At 41.4% G+C, this 20,666-nt stretch overlaps 1 protein-coding gene across 6 annotated transcripts in view; it reads right to left on the reverse strand.

The window, feature by feature from the left end:
* LOC5520771 (RNA polymerase II-associated protein 1) overlaps window positions 1–20,666 on the reverse strand; it is a 37,469-nt gene that overhangs the window by 7,086 nt on the left and 9,717 nt on the right. For 2 of the 6 annotated variants that reach the window (XM_032365796.2, XM_048730612.1), the window contains exons 3-22: window positions 17,199–17,250; window positions 17,001–17,041; window positions 15,718–15,807; window positions 15,281–15,599; window positions 14,329–14,798; window positions 13,571–13,774; window positions 12,850–13,017; window positions 11,695–11,835; window positions 10,870–11,136; window positions 7,280–7,422; window positions 5,958–6,279; window positions 5,500–5,571; window positions 4,501–4,610; window positions 3,785–3,950; window positions 3,205–3,270; window positions 2,730–2,804; window positions 2,115–2,263; window positions 1,525–1,812; window positions 867–992; window positions 265–428 (exon numbers count right to left, since the gene is read on the reverse strand). In XM_032365796.2, coding sequence (XP_032221687.1) covers window positions 265–428; window positions 867–992; window positions 1,525–1,812; window positions 2,115–2,263; window positions 2,730–2,804; window positions 3,205–3,270; window positions 3,785–3,950; window positions 4,501–4,610; window positions 5,500–5,571; window positions 5,958–6,279; window positions 7,280–7,422; window positions 10,870–11,136; window positions 11,695–11,835; window positions 12,850–13,017; window positions 13,571–13,774; window positions 14,329–14,798; window positions 15,281–15,599; window positions 15,718–15,807; window positions 17,001–17,041; window positions 17,199–17,250 — 3,433 coding nt within the window. The remainder of the gene's footprint in view (window positions 1–264; window positions 429–866; window positions 993–1,524; window positions 1,813–2,114; window positions 2,264–2,729; window positions 2,805–3,204; window positions 3,271–3,784; window positions 3,951–4,500; window positions 4,611–5,499; window positions 5,572–5,957; window positions 6,280–7,279; window positions 7,423–10,869; window positions 11,137–11,694; window positions 11,836–12,849; window positions 13,018–13,570; window positions 13,775–14,328; window positions 14,799–15,280; window positions 15,600–15,717; window positions 15,808–17,000; window positions 17,042–17,198; window positions 17,251–20,666) is intronic. The other 4 variants (XM_032365799.2, XM_032365800.2, XM_032365797.2 and 1 more) reach the window with 4 other exon arrangements.

A 20,666-nucleotide genomic window follows, 5' to 3' on the forward strand; every position in this document is an offset into this window, starting at 1 on the left:
GGTAATAACTTGAGGGCGAAACTTTGTACAGGGATGGAAGTGCAACTTTACTATGACAATACTCGATATAAAAATGCAGTCTGTAAAACGATCTCGTCTTCGGGTCTTGCCAAAGATTAAAATAGTTACAGAAACCTAGATTTAACGACAAACCAATTACAATCTTGCCACAAGTACAAAATAAGTACCATGGCAACGAATGATGAGGACGCCGGCGAAGAAGTGATGCTATGTCCTGCGCAAGTGATTGCGAGTTTCACAAACCTGTCATAAAGATACACATCAAACGTGCAACACGTGCTACCATGGTAACGCCTGTGAGGGAGACTGGGCGCTTTTCCTCTAGCAGCAATAGCAGTTGTAGCGTGCACTTGACTAGCGTAACCATAGAAACAGGAACCTCGTCCAAAGCTCGGCCTTTCTGTTCCCTGTTGATAAATTATAAGTAAAACAAACAAAACGAATAAATAAAATGTTATAGCTGATATCTTTTTACTTCACGGCGAAGACATTCCCCTATACCGTAAATGCTCGAATAAGCGCCGTGGCGCTTACTCAATTTTTCACATCCCAGGCGAGGCGCTTATTCGAGAGAGGCGCGTATCAATATTTTCCCTTTAAGACAAGACATTTCATTAGGTGGAGGCGCTTATTTGAGGGAGGCGCGTATCAATATTTTCCATTTAAGACAAGGCATTTCATTCGGTGGAGGGGCTTATTCGGTGGAGGTGCTTACTTGAGGGAGGCGCGTATCAATATTTTCCCTTTAAGACAAGACATTTCATTCGGTGGAGGTGCTTATTCGGTGGAGGCGTGTATCAATATTTTTCCGCTAAGACAAGACATTATTCGCCTGAGATACTCACGAGTTAATAATATGATTATGCAAATCCACGATCGGCGTGAACATCCAGTCTACAGGGACCAGAGCTCCGTGGGAAGCTGGTAACAAGAGTGAGGTGACGTCATGCGGCCAGCGGAGAGCACGTGATCTACGAATAACGTTAAATAAAAATGAGAGAAAGTATCATTGGTATAGTGAGAGGGGGGCGTGTTTCTAAAATGGACAACGCGTTGCGTGACACCATCGCGTTTCGTCAGGGTTGTGGGTATCATTAGCAGCCCAAGGGAGGGAGGGTGAGGAACCAGGTTGGCACAGCTGGTGAGCCGGGAATGTGTTGGGTTCGATTCCCGGTCCCGACGTGGGTCGAGTTTTGTTAGTTCTCGCCCTTGCTTTAAGGGATTTTCTCCAGGTTTTCTTCCCTCGAGTCTAAGCAGCGCTTCGTGGTCTGTCATGAATCAAATGAGGGTATCTGAGGCCCTTCCTTGTGCCTTTGACTCGACCACATTCACTGCGCGTTGTGCGGCAGCAGATACTAAACATTCCATCATATTTACAAGTCACAAAACTTTCTGCTTCGTGTACTTGCTTTCGCATTTTGTTACAACTTACACGCAGTTACGTGAGGTGCGCGCTTCGTGTCGTTACTTGATTTTTCGTCAGGAGCGTATTATGTTACTTACCGAGATATCGCCAGGGCGTGTTCCATCGGGCTGAACGACCCAAAAAACATGGATCTTACAGACGGGAGGTTACCATGTGCCTCACACAGAAGCTCTTCTCTGTCGGGCGCCTCTGATAATGTGCCCGAGGAGGGAGGGGTGGTTGGACCCCTTGATGTCTCCGAGGAGGGAGGGGTGGGTAGACCCCTCGATGTCTCCGAGGAGGGAGGGGTGGGTAAACCATCCGTCTTGATCGTTAGTCCTGATAGCTCACGGGTGACTGAAGAAGACGACAGCTCTCTAGACTCTCTGCCATCACAAAGAAAACAATGTATGAATAACCTTTTGGATAATTGTAAAAACAGTCTGTAAAATAGTCACATTCAGAATATGATAAAAAAAAAAAAAACACACACACACACACTTTACAGATGCAAGTAAAACGAGATAGAGATTCCTTCTTCCCTAAGAGTCCAGATAAGCATAGCACCGCTTCGAGTTCTAATACATATGGATTTTTCAGTAGAGATTCTTGCCGAGCTCGTTCATAGGTCAAACCATACAGTGACTGGACTATAGATTATGGGGATGAGGAGTCCCGGTGTACTCACGGATAAAACATTGGATCAAACAGAACAGAGCTCATCAACTCATGTGCGTAATACTCGTCCCCAGGCGTCAACCGCGCGAAGAGCACCATGGCGGCATTGTGGTATGTGACGAGTGGGCTCGAAATATTTTGACCAATCAGAGCTCTTGCCTAAACGTAGAGAGAAACACTAATCAAGAGCGCCAGGATCGAACCGTCTGTTTTTAAAAACTTGTGAACACTTAAAAAGCGACGAGCCTAAACATAGGTTATAAACAATGAAGGCTTTGTTCTAAATAGGCTATGAAGGCTTTGCTCTAAATGAGCTATGAAGCCTTAAAATCTGAATAAGCTTTGAAGGCTTTGCTCTAAATAAGCTATGAAGGGTTTGTTCTAATTAAGCTATGAAGGCTTTAACTCTAAATAAGCTTTGAAGGCTTTGTTTGAATAAGCTATGAAGGCTTTACTCTAAATAAGCTATGAAGGCGGGGATCTAAATGATTGAAAAAAGGGAACGGGAAGTTCTAGCCTGCAATGCAGGCGTTAACCCGGTGTTTGAGCCTTGAGCGATTTGTAGCCGCCATCTTGGATTTTGACGGGTAAAAACCTGCATGACCGGCTGGGGAAGTTCACTCACCACGTTGCTGAAGAGTTTGATGAGAAGGAACACAAGATGATGATCGAGACGGCTAAACGCACCAACGGGCCCCTGCTAATCATAGCCACATGTTATAAACACCCTATAACCCATTCAGGCTCCCTGTGTTCCCGCGTGGTATTTACTTTCGGAGGTCCGACGGAAACCTCAACCGTCAAAAGACAAAAGAATCTATTAGAATCCATGCTATTAAACAGGCCATCCGCTCTAAATTTTCAATCACATCCTCAAAATAACTTCCAATAGACACACTGCTTTCAATATTTTGAAATATTTTTCGCGTTTTCTGTTAAAAATCATCGGATATTTTTACGTAATCGACCGGAAGTAAACTGGTGACAATGCAGCTTTAACCAAACCTGTATCATTACATTCTTTAGACCTCATTATTATTGTTCTACTCCTTATAAAGCCTTATTTAAGATCCTTTAGAGCACAAATACTACCCTACCACTACCTTAGAATCGGCAAATCCTTTGAGATAACTGCAAACATCTGAACGCTCAACAAATGGCAAGAGCTGAAAAAATAGGAAAAACAAGCATGACAACTTTAATTGCAACAACATGTTTCATCGGGTCACAAACCCGGAATGACTTTAAATTAAACTCGAAGTCCTAACAAATCTTACTGGGGGGATTTTCCTCATTCTTGCAACAAAAACCTTCTTTCGTCAGGTATCTTATTTGGACTCTGTTGCTTTTCGACAAACTCGACAAGAATATCTAGTCCCAAATATCACTAATGAACAAAAAGGACTTTTGATTATATTGAATAGATCATCTATGGAATGATCGGGAGATCGGAATCTGTTTTACAACGATTTTAAAAGGACCATACGCTGGATCTGATATTAACCGAAATTACTAAAATATCGAAGGTCACCCAACACAATTTAATTGGTTATTTCGGTCATTCCATGTTGTTTAACGGTTTAACAACCACTTTGAGCTCTCAAAAATAACTAAAAAAACGTTAAGCTGTGAGGTCACCCCCAGGTGATCTTCAATTCCGTCCCAGTCTCCTGTTATTACCTTTCCGGCCATTCCTTTGTGCACGTGCGACACGCAACACAACAGCCTAACAAATGACGTCATCACCGCTATGGCGGGTCCGCGTGAGACTAGGCCGGGTGCTGGACCATAGCTTGGCAGGCTGGGAATGTCACGTGATGTGACGTCAATGGGCCCCTGCAGTTGTCTGTATGAAACATGCAAATGAGTGGGGGAACTCATAAAGGAGGACATGAGGGTGAAACACAAAAAACAGTCAGTTGGTGTTCAACTAGGTCCTATACAATAAACAGAAACAAATAAAGTCAACGCTCTTGAAAGCGACCACTTCAGGTATTCCAAAAAAACGTTAACCGCCACCTCAGGTGGCGGTTAACGTTTTCAGCGTTGACTGAAGTGGTCGTTTTTTTGGTTAACGTTTTTCCCCAAAAAAGTTGCACCCGGAGCAATGGGCTCATCGCTAACACGTGCAACAAGGTAGTTAGTATCACTGGTATGGATGTGTGTACGGTAGGGGGAGGGGCAAGACTTTCATCTCATGAATGACCACTGACATGTACTGGGAGGTACTTTGTGAAAGTAGACTAGTGTGCACGGAGTAGGGGGAAAGAGGGGGGACTTTTCTTAGTTCACGTGGGACCGCACAGAGGTTCGCATTAAGTGAGGCTGGGTATGTATGTACGGTATGGGGGGTTGACTTGCAGCTCATGCAAGACCTTCGCGAGATAAGGACTAACCTTAGCTCATGTATGGCCGCTGACATGTACGACGAAGCGCTTAGTGGGACTAAGACAGAAGATACCAAGTCTTCCATCTCCTCCAGAGTCTCGACAGGAGAGTACGATCGCTGATACAAAAAAATTAGGCCTCAAAAAATTATACAACAAAAACAAATACACATTGGAACTTGCTAAGAGCTAAAGTATAATAAACGAAGTGGTCACTTTTGGGTGCAATTCGCCGTTGTTCTACGACTTTTGTCATAAAAAAACATATGGCCGCTTCCTACACATAGGACGACAAAAAAAGTTGACAATTTTATTTTCCCCTGGTATTTTACATGTTGATATGGTGTTTGCCACTCAAGGGGTCGGAGGGGGGAAGGTGGAAGTCGCCTGTTCCTTTTTGTCCCTTGTTACTGTCAAGGGGTCGGAGGGGGGAAGGTGGAAGTAGCCTGTTCCTTTTTGTTCCTTATTATTGTCAAGGGGTCGGAGGGGGGAAGGTGGAAGTCGCCTGTTCCTTTTTGTTCCTTATTACAGTCAAGGGGTCGGAGGGGGGAAGGTGGAAGTCGCCTGTTCCTTTTTGTTCCTTATTACAGTCAAGGGGTCGGAGGGGGGAAGGTGGAAGTCGCCTGTTACTTTTTGTTCCTTATTACTGTCAAGGGGTAGGAGGGGGGAAGGTGGAAGTCGCCTGTTCCTTTTTGTCCCTTTTTACTGTCGACGGTTTTCACAATATGTTGAAGATAACTTAATTTAACTCCACGTTTTTTGTTTGGTTTTCTCATCATTGAAAGGTTCCATATCGGTGTCTGCCAGCTTTAGAAGTGACTGAACGGCGAACGCTCGGAAGACGCGACCGAAAAAAGGACCTCAACGCTAAATACTAATTTCCACGAGCTAGTTTTTTATTTTCTGTTGTTTTTTCCCGTCGCCGTCGTCTTTGATGTAGCCCTTGCTAAAAACTCTATTGCCATTGGGATGACATTTCAAACGATGAAAGCTCGCACACCTACCTACCTGGGAAGGAAGTTTGGTATAAAACGATGCCAGAAAGTTTAGAGTTCCGGAAAGTAAACTCAAATTTGGCTCCTAAAGAAAGCAGAAACAAATGGCATAAAGATCAACACACCACGTTAAGATATTCGGATAGTGAGCTCAAACTTGGCTTTAAAAGACAGCAGGAGCAAATAGTTAAGTATTTACACAAACATATTTCAGAAATTTAACATTAGCATGAGGCAAAAATAACTTGCATGCCATCTTTAGCATGAGGCAAAAATAACTTGCATGCCATCTTTAGCATGAGGCAAAAATAACTTGCATGCCATCTTTAGCATGAGGCAACAATAACGTGCATGCCATCTTTAGCATGAGGCAACAATAACTTGCATGCCATCTTTAGGCGTGAAGACACCTCGTCCTCCATACTGCTCGTTCAAAACAGGAAAAGACGAAAGTGCTAAATCGCGGATTACCTGGAGTGCGGGAGATCCTAAAACCTCGGAACACGACAATAACTCTTGAACCCACTTCCTCAGCCAGCAGCCAATCACAGGGAAGAGTCCAGTCACGTGACTCCAATTAACAGGCGGCATCGCGGGAGGTTCAGCGTCTTCTGTGCCTGCGGTCATCTTGGCATACTGGTCAGCGGAGGTTCCCGCCACGTGAACTGCGGCTTCTAGAAGTGGTAGCACTGCGCTTGCGCGTTTGAGGAGACTGCCGGGCTCAGAGTGGTGGTCAAGAAGACAGAGACGGGCTGAATCTCGAAGGCTCTGCATCATTGTCGGGTACGCATCTCTGAGTAACATTTTACAATACTTTCGTCAATAACAACGTTACACCGCGAGAACTAAAATTATTACAAATTTTTATGTATACGCATTTTTTTTCCGATGCCCTCCACCAATTAAGTACGACTTTTTGAAAATGAATGCAACGGCAATGAAGACGACAGAAAACAGTTGAGTTGAAATGACGGAAGATGAAAATACACTTTTCGGCTGCTTTCCATCAAGTAGTGGTTTGATTATTTGTCCATCGACCATTTTGCGTTTTTTTTCTAGGTATGTCGTGACACGAAACCATTTTGCAGTCGAGACGGCCGTTAGACCGCTAACCAATGAGAGAGCGCCAGAAAGCACCGGACGTCGAAAAGGCATATAAGGGATACAGTCGTATGACAAAAGGTTGTCTTGAACCGTCTTGAACCGGCTTCGCGACTACGCGACTGCCCGAATGTAAGCATGGGTAAAAGCCACTGAAGCCCCTAGCTGCATATATTAGCCACCGCATTAATGCTGCATTCACACTAAGACCATGTTTAGTTAAACAAGGGTTTTTTTTTTGCCTGATTACTTGCCAAGTTTCGCATTTTGTGAATTGTTACTAGTTAAGTGATTACTTCACAGCACAGTCTATTCAGGTTTGTACTTGGTTTCTTGTTTTTGCTATTTCAGTTTTGTTCTTGGTTCTGTCCACTTTTGGGAGATTGAGATTAAAACCAGTTTAAAAACCACCTTAAAACTGGTTTAACTGGTTAATTTTGACTTATGAAACTTTGGTACATGTGGGAGACTTAAATTCAAACGAGATGATCTTGAACTGTCAATAAACATAGTTTTCAATAAAATATTACATATTATTTTAACAAGGCATTAACAACTGTTTGTAGACAATTAAAAGCCTACATTAAACACTGAATCCACACATACGCAGTACCATGAGGCAGCCCAGCACAATGTTTATTTGTTGGTTGATTAATTGATTGATTGTTGATTGATTTGGCTGTAATACTTACAAGAACTCGTGACTAGCGAGCCCATAGCTCATGAGGACAGTCCAAGTGCGCATGCTCTCCAAATAGAGCGGCATGTTAACTGACGTGGGTAACGGAGCTAGCAAGTAACGCAACACTCGGCCCATCACATCGTGACTTGATACCTATTATTACCAACATAATGCGTGACCAGTTGAATTATATTGCATTCCAGCAAGATCATGTTGTGCGACATTTAGATCATGATAAAGCGTGATCATCATCTCATGTGCGACTACAACATCATATGGAGTGACTTAAACATCATATGGCGTGATAATAAACATCCCATAGTTGACGTAATTTTTAAGGATGATTGTGACTCTAGCTGTTTTGGATAATTTTTTAGATACCTAAGTTATTGTGGATGATTATGATTTGAGTTGCCTTGGATGATTATTTAGTTGCCTGAGTTGTTTTTGATGATCTTTATAGTTGCCTAAGTTATTGGGAATGATTTTGACTTAGTTGTTGTGCATGATTGTTGTAGTTAACTTAGTTGTTGTGCATGATTGTTGTAGTTGACTTAGTTGTTGTGCATGATTGTTGTAATTGACTTAGTTGTTGTGCATTATTGTTGTAGTTGACTTAGTTGTTGTGCATGATTGTTGTAGTTGACTTAGTTGTTGTGCATGATTGTTGTAGTTGACTTAGTTGTTGTGCATGATTGTTGTAGTTGACTTAGTTGTTATGCATGATTGTTGTAGTTGACTTAGTTGTTGTGCATGATTGTTGTAGTTGACTTAGTTGTTATGCATGATTGTTGAAGTTGACTTAGTTGTTGTGCATGATTGTTGAAGTTGACTTAGTTGCTGTGCATGATTGTTGAAGTTGACTTAGTTGCTGTGCATGATTGTTGTAGTTGACTTAGTTGTTGTGCATGATTGTTGTAATTGACTTAGTTGTTGTGCATTATTGTTGTAGTTGACTTAGTTGTTGTGCATGATTGTTGTAGTTGACATGGTTGTTGTGCATGATTGTTGTAGTTGACTTAGTTGTTGTGCATGATTGTTGTAGTTGACTTAGTTGTTGTGCATGATTGTTGTAGTTGACTTAGTTGTTATGCATGATTGTTGTAGTTGACTTAGTTGTTGTGCATGATTGTTGTAGTTGACTTAGTTGTTGTGCATGATTGTTGTAGTTGACTTAGTTGTTGTGCATGATTGTTGTAGTTGACTTAGTTGTTGTGCATGATTGTTGTAGTTGACTTAGTTGTTGTGCGTGATTGTTGTAGTTGACTTAGTTGTTGTGCATGATTGTTGTAGTTGACTTAGTTGTTGTGCGTGATTGTTGTAGTTGACTTAGTTGTTGTGCATGATTGTTGTAGTTGACTTAGTTGTTGTGCATGATTGTTGTAGTTGACTTAGTTGTTGTGCATGATCGTTGTAGTTGACTTAGTTGTTGTGCATGATCGTTGTAGTTGACTTAGTTGTTGTGCATGATCGTTGTAGTTGATTTAGTTGTTGTGCATGATCGTTGTAATTGACTTAGTTGTTGTGCATGATTGTTGTAGTTGACTTAGTTGTTGTGCATGATTGTTGTAGTTGACTTAGTTGTTGTGCATGATTGTTGTAATTGACTTAGTTGTTGTGCATGATTGTTGTAGTTGACTTAGTTGTTGTGCATGATTGTTGTAGTTGACTTAGTTGTTGTGCGTGATTGTTGTAGTTGACTTAGTTGTTGTGCATGATTGTTGTAGTTGACTTAGTTGTTGTGCATGATTGTTGTAGTTGACTTAGTTGTTGTGCATGATTGTTGTAGTTGACTTAGTTGTTGTGCATGATTGTTGTAGTTGACTTAGTTGTTGTGCATGATCGTTGTAGTTGACTTAGTTGTTGTGCATGATTGTTGTAGTTGACTTAGTTGTTGTGCATGATCGTTGTAGTTGACTTAGTTGTTGTGCATGATTGTTGTAGTTGACTTAGTTGTTGTGCGTGATCGTTGTAATTGACTTAGTTGTTGTGCATGATTGTTGTAGTTGACTTAGTTGTTGTGCATGATTGTTGTAGTTGACTTAGTTGTTGTGCATGATTGTTGTAGTTGACTTAGTTGTTGTGCATGATTGTTGTAGTTGACTTAGTTGTTGTGCATGATTGTTGTAGTTGACTTAGTTGTTGTGCATGATCGTTGTAGTTGACTTAGTTGTTGTGCATGATTGTTGTAGTTGACTTAGTTGTTGTGCATGATCGTTGTAATTGACTTAGTTGTTGTGCATGATTGTTGTAGTTGACTTAGTTGTTGTGCATGATTGTTGTAGTTGACTTAGTTGTTGTGCATGATTGTTGTAGTTGACTTAGTTGTTGTGCATTATTGTTGTGGTTGACTTAGTTGTTGTGCATGATTGTTGTAGTTGACTTAGTTGTTGTGCATGATTGTTGTAGTTGACTTAGTTGATGTGGATGATTATTCTTAGCTGTTGTGCATGACTGTTGTAGTTGAGTTAGTTATTGTGGATTATTGTTGTAGTTTACTTAGTTGTTGTAGATGATTATAACTTAGTTGTTGTGCATGGTTGTTGTAGTTGACTTAGTTGTTGGCATGATTGTTGTAGTTGACTTAGTTGTCGTGCATGATTGTTGTAGTTGACTTAGTTGTTGTGCATGATTGTTGTAGTTGACTTAGTTATTGTGCATGATTGTTGTAGTTGACTTAGTTGTTGTGCATGATTGTTGTAGTTGACTTAGTTGTTGTGCATGATTGTTGTAGTTGACTTAGTTGTTGTGCATGATTGTTGTAGTTGACTTAGTTGTTGTGCATGATTGTTGTAGTTGACTTAGTTGTTGTGCATTATTGTTGTAGTTGACTTAGTTGTCGTGCATGATTGTTGTAGTTGACTTAGTTGTCGTGCCTAATTGTTGTAGTTGACTTAGTTGTCGTGCATGATTGTTGTAGTTGACTTAGTTGTCGTGCCTGATTGTTGTAGTTGACTTAGTTGTTGTGCATGATTGTTGTAGTTGACTTAGTTGTTATGCATGATTAATGTAGTTGACTTAGTTGTTGTGCATGATTGTTGTAGTTGACTTAGTTGTTGTGCATGATTGTTGTAGTTGACATGGTTGTTGTGCATGATTGTTGTAGTTGACTTAGTTGTTATGCATGATTGTTGTAGTTGACTTAGTTGTTGTGCATGATTGTTGTAGTTGACTTAGTTGTTGTGCGTGATTGTTGTAGTTGACTTAGTTGTTGTGCGTGATTGTTGTAGTTTACTTAGTTGTTGTGCATGATTGTTGTAGTTGACTTAGTTGTTATGCATGATTAATGTAGTTGACTTAGTTGTTGTGCATGATTGTTGTAGTTGACTTAGTTGTTGTGCATGATTGTTGTAGTTGACATGGTTGTTGTGCATGATTGTTGTAGTTGACTTAGTTGTTATGCATGATTGTTGTAGTTGACTTAGTTGTTGTGCATGATTGTTGTAGTTGACTTAGTTGTTGTGCGTGATTGTTGTAGTTGACTTAGTTGTTGTGCGTGATTGTTGTAGTTGACTTAGTTGTTGTGCATGATTGTTGTAGTTGACTTAGTTGTTATGCATGATTGTTGACTGAGTTGTTCTGGATGTCAGTACATCTCACCATGGTGGCAGCGGTGTGACGCCCTGCGGTGCAGACCACCCTGATCATTTTCATGGCATTAGGTAACATCAGACCATCCACCGTCAGAAATTCCCCAAGAGTCACCTCCATCAGCCGAGGACACATTGCTACTTTGTACGCAGACTCGGCCGAGTGTCTCGCGATCCTCGTCAAAATGTCAAAGATGCATATAATTGTATCAGGCTGCGGATTGCACATCTCGAGGATGTAGCGAAGCCGCGGGAGGAGTTTCATACGAACCAAGCCCTGAGATGAAATTAAAGAGTAACAAAATTCAACTTCCTTCTCATTACTCCAAGTCTCTTATATTGGACTTACACCTTACGTTAACATTGATTGTGTGACAAAAGTCACCTATTCTTGTCTGTTACTCTACATCGATAGCGATACCGAGATTAATATTGGTTCAACCTAGTTTCCAGGGTTTTTTAGGTGTTGACATTAAAAGATCACATTTATGGCGTGAACTTCGCGGCGCTAATAATATATGGGGAAATTACCAGGAAGGTGTCATATCTTTTGTCACTAAGAAGGCGTTACATTTATGGCTATTACATTTACGGTGTTATATATAACGTTACAAAATGACGTTACATGTATTGCGTTACCGAGATGGTGATATATGTATTGCGTTACCAAGAGGGTGTTTTATTCATGAAGCTAAAGAGAGATGGCGTTACATATAAGACGTCGCCGAGATTGAGTTGCATTTATGGCGTTACCGGGATAACGTTACATGTATGTCGTTAACAACTTATGCCGTTAGACTCATTGCGTTACACTTCTGGCTTCCACTGGCGTTACCTTGATGACATCTTGCTTGAGCAGCTCTGCATCTGTTAATGGTCTGTCCTCGTCCTTGTCCCGCGCGGTCTCACTTTCCACAGGTGTTAACGCAGGTACCTCGAGCCCGCAGTACCATTCACAGACTTGATCAGCAGATACCTTGAAAAGAACATAACAAAAAGGGAACTTGGGTGAATAAAGTAATTGTGATGTTGATAATAGAATGGCAGTTATCATGGCTTTCTTACGATAAAAATGGCGCAGTTGATGAATAGTCCGGTCAATCTGAGGTTTCAGGTGGAACTAATTGCAGTAGAATTTCTCTCAGCGGATTTTGAACACGTGATACAACCTGGTTAACATACTAGAAGTCCCCAAAAATCCCTTTGGTGGAACATCCTAAGATGGAAGATATAAAAAAGGGGGGATTTACTTTGTTTAGATAATTAGTTAACTTTGACCAATGGCCTTTTAAATGTACTGATTGAGACGTGTATTTTGTGCTTTTTTCCTTTTTAGCTACGCGGGTACCCTGTGGTTTTGCTCCGAAATGGAAAAAATACATATTTCAGGATGTTCCACCAAAGGGACTTTTAGTATGTTAACTAGGTTGTATCACTTGTTTAAAATCTGCTGAGGGAAATTCTATAGCAATTAGTTCCATCTGGGCCATAAACATTTCATAGATCGACTGGACTAGAATGATGTAAAAAAGTGATGTTGGATAATGATGACGTGGTGATAGTGATGATAGGTGATGGATTGTGAGGGTGTTAAGAAAGGGGTGGTGATGAGGCTGATAATGATGACAATGGCGATCAACTGCAGCTGTTGATGATAATGTGATGGATGGGAGATAAATATGATAACGATTGCGCCAATTGTAACAAATAAGATGACAGTGACGACGACCATAGTGACCTAAGGCAAGGACGACGACGACGGCTAGGACAACGCGATCGAAAACGATGTCCGCGTCCTCAACTGACCGTGAAACATAAACTTTCCACGTCGTGGTCTTATGGAAAGCGGCTGAAATGTATCAGACAGAACGCATTTTCACGTGCTGCTATTGAATTCTGAATCAAATTCCATTGTTTTCTGGTCCGTAATGATGACGACGGCGAGGATGATGATGATGATGGTAGATGATGATAACATATGGTGTCATACCTCATCAGCAGGATAAACAAGCACCGCAGCAAGCCCATGGATGGCGGCAGCCATTACGGCAGCCGTGCTGTCATCCAGAGCCCATCTCAGGAGGAACAAGACCCCTGCGTCTAGCAAGGTGGGGAGAGGAGGACTCCGGAGGGTGTCACGGAACTCCCCGGCATTTTCCTAGCAATGTATACAGCAAATTAGCGTGGATTATGATTTTACTCGTTTTTTGATATGCATTTGATCAGTAACATTTATGTTGAAATAAATAACTATCTGTATATCTCCATCTTCTATACAGCAAAATAGATAGACCAATAATTCTTTAGGTTACCGCCAACGCCGCTGTTAAAGATGAAGCGTCCCGAGGTTTTCCACAGATTTAATCGTGAATTCGGGTTATATAAGTTTGAAACTTAACCAACTACGACGGCGACGGCAGGGTCCCCATACACACATGCACACACACGCCCCCCCTCCCCCCCCCCACACACACATAATCATTGTATATGCTTAGCACTCAATTCCAAACTAGTTTCAATAAAAACTCGTTTTATCTATACGAAAAAAAGCACATGTTCTTGTTCTCGCTAGACCATGAAACTTGGGCTTTTCCCGTTCTAATTTGAAGAAAAAACGTCTAAATCAGAGTGCTTTTCTCGTCTAGCTCTTTGAATTTTCAATTCTGCCGTTACCGCCGTCCTTTTTCAACAAAGGGATGTGAGTGCTGTACCTTTGCAATAATTCTTGATAGAGTCTGCAGTGCCAAGACCCTCTGTTGCAGAAAGCTGCTGCGAGACAGAATGAACAGCTCCTCTAGAGTATACCCAGCAGCACCCGGGTCATCACCATGGTGATGCAAGCCTAGACTCACAGGCAGGTCAGCTTCCTTGGTTACCAGACTCCCATCAAATGTGAATCGTGCCTGGTTACCTTGCTGGTAAGTAATAAAGCCAAGATAATCATTAACATTTTTAGAGTGTAAACTAGCGAGATGGTAGCGAAGGTCTTAGATGTTTACGGCGTATGTGTAAACCAGCGAGGAGAAAGCGGAGGTCTTAGATGTCTACGGCGCGTTTGTAAATCAGCGAGGAGAAAGCGGAGGTCTTAGATGTCTACGGCGCGTGTGTAAACCACCGAAAAGGAGAAGGAAGCTGAGGTCTTAGATGTCTACGGCGCGTGTGTAAATCAGCGAGGAGAAAGCGGAGGTCTTAGATGTCTACGACGCGTGTGTAAACCATCGAAAAGGAGAAGGAAGCTGAGGTCTTAGATGTCTACGGCGCGTGTGTGAATCAGCGAGGAGAAAGCGGAGGTCTTAGATGTCTACGACGCGTGTGTAAATCAGCGAAAAGGAGAAGGAAGCGGAGGTCTTCTTTGCGACGCGTGTGTAAACCTGCGCGAAGGAGATGCAAGCAGAGATGAAAAAAAAGAAACTGTTCCGTTTCCGTTTTTCATTTGACATCTACTATAGCTTGTGAATACTATGAATACCTTTTGGTCAAAAGCCGAGGGCGGCGGGCAGTCCTTCATCCACTCTAGCTTGTCTGGCTCGAGACCGTCCATGTGCACCCATCGCTGCTTGGCGGTCTGTTGCACCAGCTCACGAACAGACTCCAACTGCTCTACCCCTCCCTCCACAGAAACAACACTGACGTCATTAGCGAAATGCACGTGCTTCTCAGGGCCACTCTCCGACCTTCCCCTACTCTCTGGAGTAATGCAACGCTTATCCTCACCCCTACCCTCTGGGGCTCCCTCCTCAGCGCCACTCCCCTTGTTCTCATCACGTCTATCCACTTCTGTCCCAATCGTATCCTCATCATCTCGCATTTCAGAGTCTTCCATTGCTGGGTTCTTGTCTGTTTTGGAGGGTACCCTGTCCGGTTCTGGGATAGCTTGGTTTAACTTCGGCTCTGTTGTCTGTTTGGTTCGGGACTGGAGGAATGCTAGTAATGCTGGATCTGGATAAGAAAGGACAGAAAAAGAGCTCAATGGTTTAGCCTCAAGTCAGATGGTCCCCACCCCCTCCCCCCACAAATCCTCCCCCCGGTCTATCCGTCTATGTCCTCTACCTGTCTACTAGATGTCAGTATACAGCCAGCGTTATTCACAAAGAATCATTTTCTTCATTCTCATCGGATTTGAACACCGATTTGTTGGGCCGATTGTCGACAGAGCATTTACATGCTAAGATTTGTTGTACTGATTGTTGACTTGGTGTAATAAAAAATCACGTCCGACACTGAAAATCGGTTGCGTGGAGTCAGAGTTTCATAAGTAAGACAAACACTAAATAAACTTTAACAAAATCGCCCCAACAAAACAGCTTGTGTAAATCAGCCTTTATTGACAACAAGATAAATACCCAAAGCAAGCCAATGATGTCTGAATCTTTAAAACATATAATAGTAGGCAACATCACCTCATTTCATTCAACACTCACCAAGAGAGGTCATGAGCCTTTCCCTCTCGGCAATAATCTCCTCGTGTGAAACCCCCGCAAGCCTCTCGACATTCTCGTGGTGAATTCGCACCGCCTCGCTATCCTGGCTTGTCTGTGCCTGACCCCGAGGCAGACCTTCGCCAGTGACAAGTTTAGAAGGACCAAAAAACGATCCTTGAGGTACTCCATCATAAGTGTATTTCGTGTTTTGATGAGCTGTTTGAGGCTGTGACAACACACCGAATTCTGATGGGCCTGCCACCTTGAACTGCTGTGCGAATAAACTCTTGGCATTTTTGGCAGATTCATTATCTGTATACTTAAAGAAAACGAGAATGGAAAAATTTCCCATGCTTTTGAAATCACTGGTTCAATGTTGCTGTATTATTATAGAGTATATTTACACTAATGGATGAGTGACTAAATCGATAGCTTACTTTAGTGATAGTCCCTCTATGGAGTGCCGTGGGGAACCCTCCTAGGACCACTGAGGGCATGAACAGATTACTTTTGCGAACATCTCTTTCCTGGAAGGATATTACAAAATTATATTTAACGAAAGGAAGACGATGGTATAGTTAAAGGAACAAAGTTTGAAACATTACGCGTTGGTCACGATAGAGGTGTTTGTGATAAGATGGTTCATACGTGGTCTGACATTTGGTTAACACTATGACGTTAACTTCAGACCGATTCACATTGGTTTATTACATATTGATATGTGACACAGCGTGACACTAATACATGACCATATTTTTTATGCTTCAACTTGACTTGATGGGCGATAGTTGTTGTCTGACATAGCGTGATACTATAACATGGCCATATTTTGTATGCTTCAACTTGACTTGATGGGCGATAGTGGTTGTGTGACATAGCGTGATACTATTACATGGTCATATTTTGTATGCTTCAACTTGACTTGATGGGCGATAGTAGTTGTTTGACATAGCGTGATACTATTACATGGCCATATTTTGTATGCTTCAACTTGACTTGATGGGCGATAGTGGTTGTGTGACATAGCGTGATACTATTACAGGACCATATTTTGTATGCTTCAACTTGACTTGATGGGCGATAGTGGTTGTGTGACATAGCGTGATACTATTACATGGCCATATTTTGTATGCTTCAACTTGACTTTATGGGCGATAGTAATTGTGTGACATAGCGTGATACTATTACATGGCCATATTTTGTATGCTTCAACTTGACTTGATGGGCGATAGTAGTTGTTTGACATAGCGTGATACTATTACATGGCCATATTTTGTATGCTTCAACTTGACTTGATGGGCGATAGTGGTTGTGTGACATAGCGTGATACTATTACATGGCCATATTTTGTATGCTTCAACTTGACTTTATGGGCGATAGTAATTGTGTGACATAGCGTGATACTATTACATGGTCATATTTTGTATGCTTCAACTTGACTTGATGGGCGATAGTAATTGTGTGACATAGCGTGATACTATTACATGACCATATTTTGTATGCTTCAACTTGACTTGATGGGCGATAGTTGTTGTGTGACATAGCGTGATACTATTACATGGCCATATTTTGTATGCTTCAACTTGACTTGATGGGCAATAGTGGTTTTGTGACATAGCGTGATACTATTACAGGACCATGTTTTGTATGCTTCAACTTGACTTGATGGGTGATAGTGGTTTTGTGACATAGCGTGATACAACAGCGTTGTGTGACTCACCTTGATTTCTGACAGAATGGTTGAGATGTGTCTGTCATGCCCTGCGAGGAATGCAAATGTCAGGAATGTTACGTAATCCGTGTCACTTGTATTCTGTATGTCACTTATGTTTTATGCATCACCAGTGTTCCGTGTCAATTTTACAGAGAAAAAAAAAGGACAGAGTAAGTCGGAAATAAAGATTGAAATTCTACTTACTTTCCAATAGTTCTGCTGCATCCAAATTTTCTGCAGCCGAGTCCTTCGTCTGCTAAGAAAATACTTCATCAGATAAGTAGACCGACTTATAAGCTTTACTTAGTCAAAGAATGCCCGTTAGTCTCAGTTTAGACACCGTTTATGTGTGCTTCCAAGGTAAATATGGTCAACATATACCTTTTTCCAGAAAATGATCACACCCTGAGCTGAAGTAAACATTTTTTATAGATAAATCAGCGATTTAGTGGAAACTTACTTTAATATAAATCATGTTGTGATACAACATGCAGCAAATTGCAATAAAACAAACGAAGCATTCCTTTTTTTCTTAGCGTTCTTCTTATTTCTAGTAATACGTAAACTATGTGCACAAAACACTAAGACTACACGCAAACCATGCGCACAAAACACGCAGACTACACGCAAACTATGCGCACAAAACACGCAGACTACACGCAAACTATGCGCACAAAACACGCTGACTACACGCAAACTATGCGCACAAAACACGCTGACTACAAGCAAACTATGCGCACAAAACACGCTGACTACACGCAAAAAATGCGCACAAAACACGCTGACTACACGCAAACCATGCGCACAAAACACGCAAACCATGCGCACAAAACACGCAGACTACACGCGAACTATGCGCACATATACGCAAACCATGCACACAAAACACGCATACTACACGCAAACCATGTGCACAAAACACGCATACTACACGCAAACCATGTGCACAAAACACGCAGGCTACACTCAAACCATGCGCACGAAACACGCAGACTGCACTCAAACCATGCGCATGAAACACGCATATTACACGCAAAACAAGCGCACAAAACACGCAGGCTACACTCAAACCATGCGCACAAAACATGCAGAATACACGCGATCTATGCGCACATACACAAAACACGCTGAATACACGCAAATAATGAGCACAAAACACGCAAACCATGCACACAAAACACGCAGGCTACACTCAAACCATGCACACAAAACACGCAGGATACACGCAAAAAATGCGCCCAAAACACGCAGGCTACGCGCAAATAATGCGCACAAAACACGCAGGCTACGCGCAAATAATGCGCAAAATACACGATGACTACGCGCACAAAACACGCTGACTACGCGCACACTATAGGCACAGTGTGCTGCATCACCTCATGGGTGGAAGCTATAAACAACGGTTTTAAGTAACAAAGGTTTTATATCTCTGATAAGTAAGCTTGACATCACTTTCTTTCATATAATGCTAACCTCAAAATACTAACCGCATCAGTCTGTACAAATTTCAAATCAGAAATTTTAAAATTCAAAACATTCGTAACATAGTTACATAACCAGGGTCGTATTGCCGAGATGCGTGCTTTGTCAATTATAAAAAGAAAGAAAGAAAAAAACACGGGATTCTAGAAAACGCTGGCCCGTAAGGCACGGGATTATTTTATTTATTTTAAGCACGAAAAATCTAATAACAATCAAAAACTAAGGAGAATAATTATTTAGTTCGTAAAAAAATATCGCAATTACCATGTACCAGCAGTGTGCACAGTTAAAAAAACTCACGAGGGAAAAAGAGATTACTCACACGGTTATTACTGGCGATAACATTAAACATGGAGAGTTCAGATGAAAATTGAGGCGGCGGACACGATAATAGAAAAATTTTCGTTCAGGAGAAAAATAATATAAACAAGCCTAAACAACAAAGGTCAGGAAAAATTAATTAAAATCGCAAACAACAAAGGGAGCACCCTGAGTCGCAAGCATAATCTATAAAAGCCATGTGAATGTTTAGAGGAAAATAAATAACATTTACTGTAGCTTTCGTAACCTGGATTAGTTTCCAGCTCCACGTACTCTCTTTTTTATTTGATACCCATGAAGCACGGTGTATATATGAAGCATACCCATAAAGCATGGTGTATATATTTTAAGGACACAAACACTTTGAATTATCATTTCAAGTTTAATTCTAAACCATCTCAAAATAATGAAATATGGGCCTTTAAAATTACTGATACAAAAAACTACATCAAGGGTACTTTTCTATGTCCGATCATTAAGGTTTTGGGGTTTAGTAGTCATTTTCATAGCACCTGCTGCCTAGGAAAAATCTTCAAGAATGGGGAAAATCAGAAGCTTCGCGGGACGTCTTCGAGAAAACCTTATTACGGGTGTTGATAGAGGCAAAACCTATAATAATATATCATTTTCACTTACTCACGGCGATCATTTTCACTCACTCACGGCGATCATTTTCACTCACTCGAGGCGATCATTTTCACTCACTAATTCACTGCGATCTCTATCATTATTGCTGATCCTCGCATGACGTCTCAGCGCACACAACGGTCAATATTGCTGGCACCGCCTTGCAAAGAAAATATTGGCGAATTACTTTGTAGCACCTCCAAAGGTTGTGCATAAAAAGCGCTAGTATCACTATGTCTACAATGATGGTGCTCGAGTCATGCATTGTTTCTTTGAGCAAGTTCTCACTTGACCAGTTCTCAGCCGTTTGCCATATTGCCACCCCATGCTGAGAGATTTTCTGCAGTTTTATAAATGACTTAAAATAACTCTTTATTTTGCACTTCGGCGCTTGCGTTGCCACCACCTGTCTGATACATTTCACCAGGGGTGTTTCACATTGAGGCTGACGCGCGTTCACGACTAAAACAAAGGAAACAAGTTAAATAAAAATAAATGCTGGTGTTCATATGATCTCACTTGATCGCAGGTGATCGTGTATGATTACATGAATACTCTCCCAGCGATTGTGTGGGATCATATGGATATCACTTTGCGATTGGTTGCGATCTGCGGTCAAATTAGCTGCTTTAAAATAATATTTAGGTTTTGCCTCAATCAAACGTGCGAAGTTTTTGAGCAACCTCTCATATAATTCTTTTAATAGATTGTTATCTACAAAAAACTCACCTATTGCTATCAAAAAATGAAATATGTTTTTTAAAGTGCTTAAAAAACTGCTATAATGAAATTTTAAAAAATATGTATTAAGGGTTCTTAAAGCTTTATCCGATGATTTAGCTTCGGGGATCTAATTAAGACGTTCTAAACTTTCTGAGATATTTGTAAACGTGCCGAAGAACAGGCTATTTGTTAACATATACGCTTGACAAAAGATCTCACCAATTACAAGGCAGCAAAAACGTGTAAATCAAGATAAGAGCTAGTATACATGTCAACCTAAAGCATCTCCAATTAATCCAATTCACAAGACTCGAGAGAGATACATCAAACGAAGGGCCCAGGAAGCTAGGGCTACGTGACATTCTGTCATCTCAAAATAAATCAACCAATCACAAGCTTTCAAAAACTTGCACATCAAAAATGGTCGGGAAAGACACGTGAGATTACGTAATCTCCAAATTTATCAACCAATCATAACCCAGAGAGATCAGCATATCAAGATAAGGGCTAGAACAGGGA

The sequence above is a fragment of the Nematostella vectensis genome, chromosome 7 (assembly GCF_932526225.1).
Source record: "Nematostella vectensis chromosome 7, jaNemVect1.1, whole genome shotgun sequence".
Classification (NCBI taxonomy): domain Eukaryota; kingdom Metazoa; phylum Cnidaria; class Anthozoa; order Actiniaria; family Edwardsiidae; genus Nematostella; species Nematostella vectensis.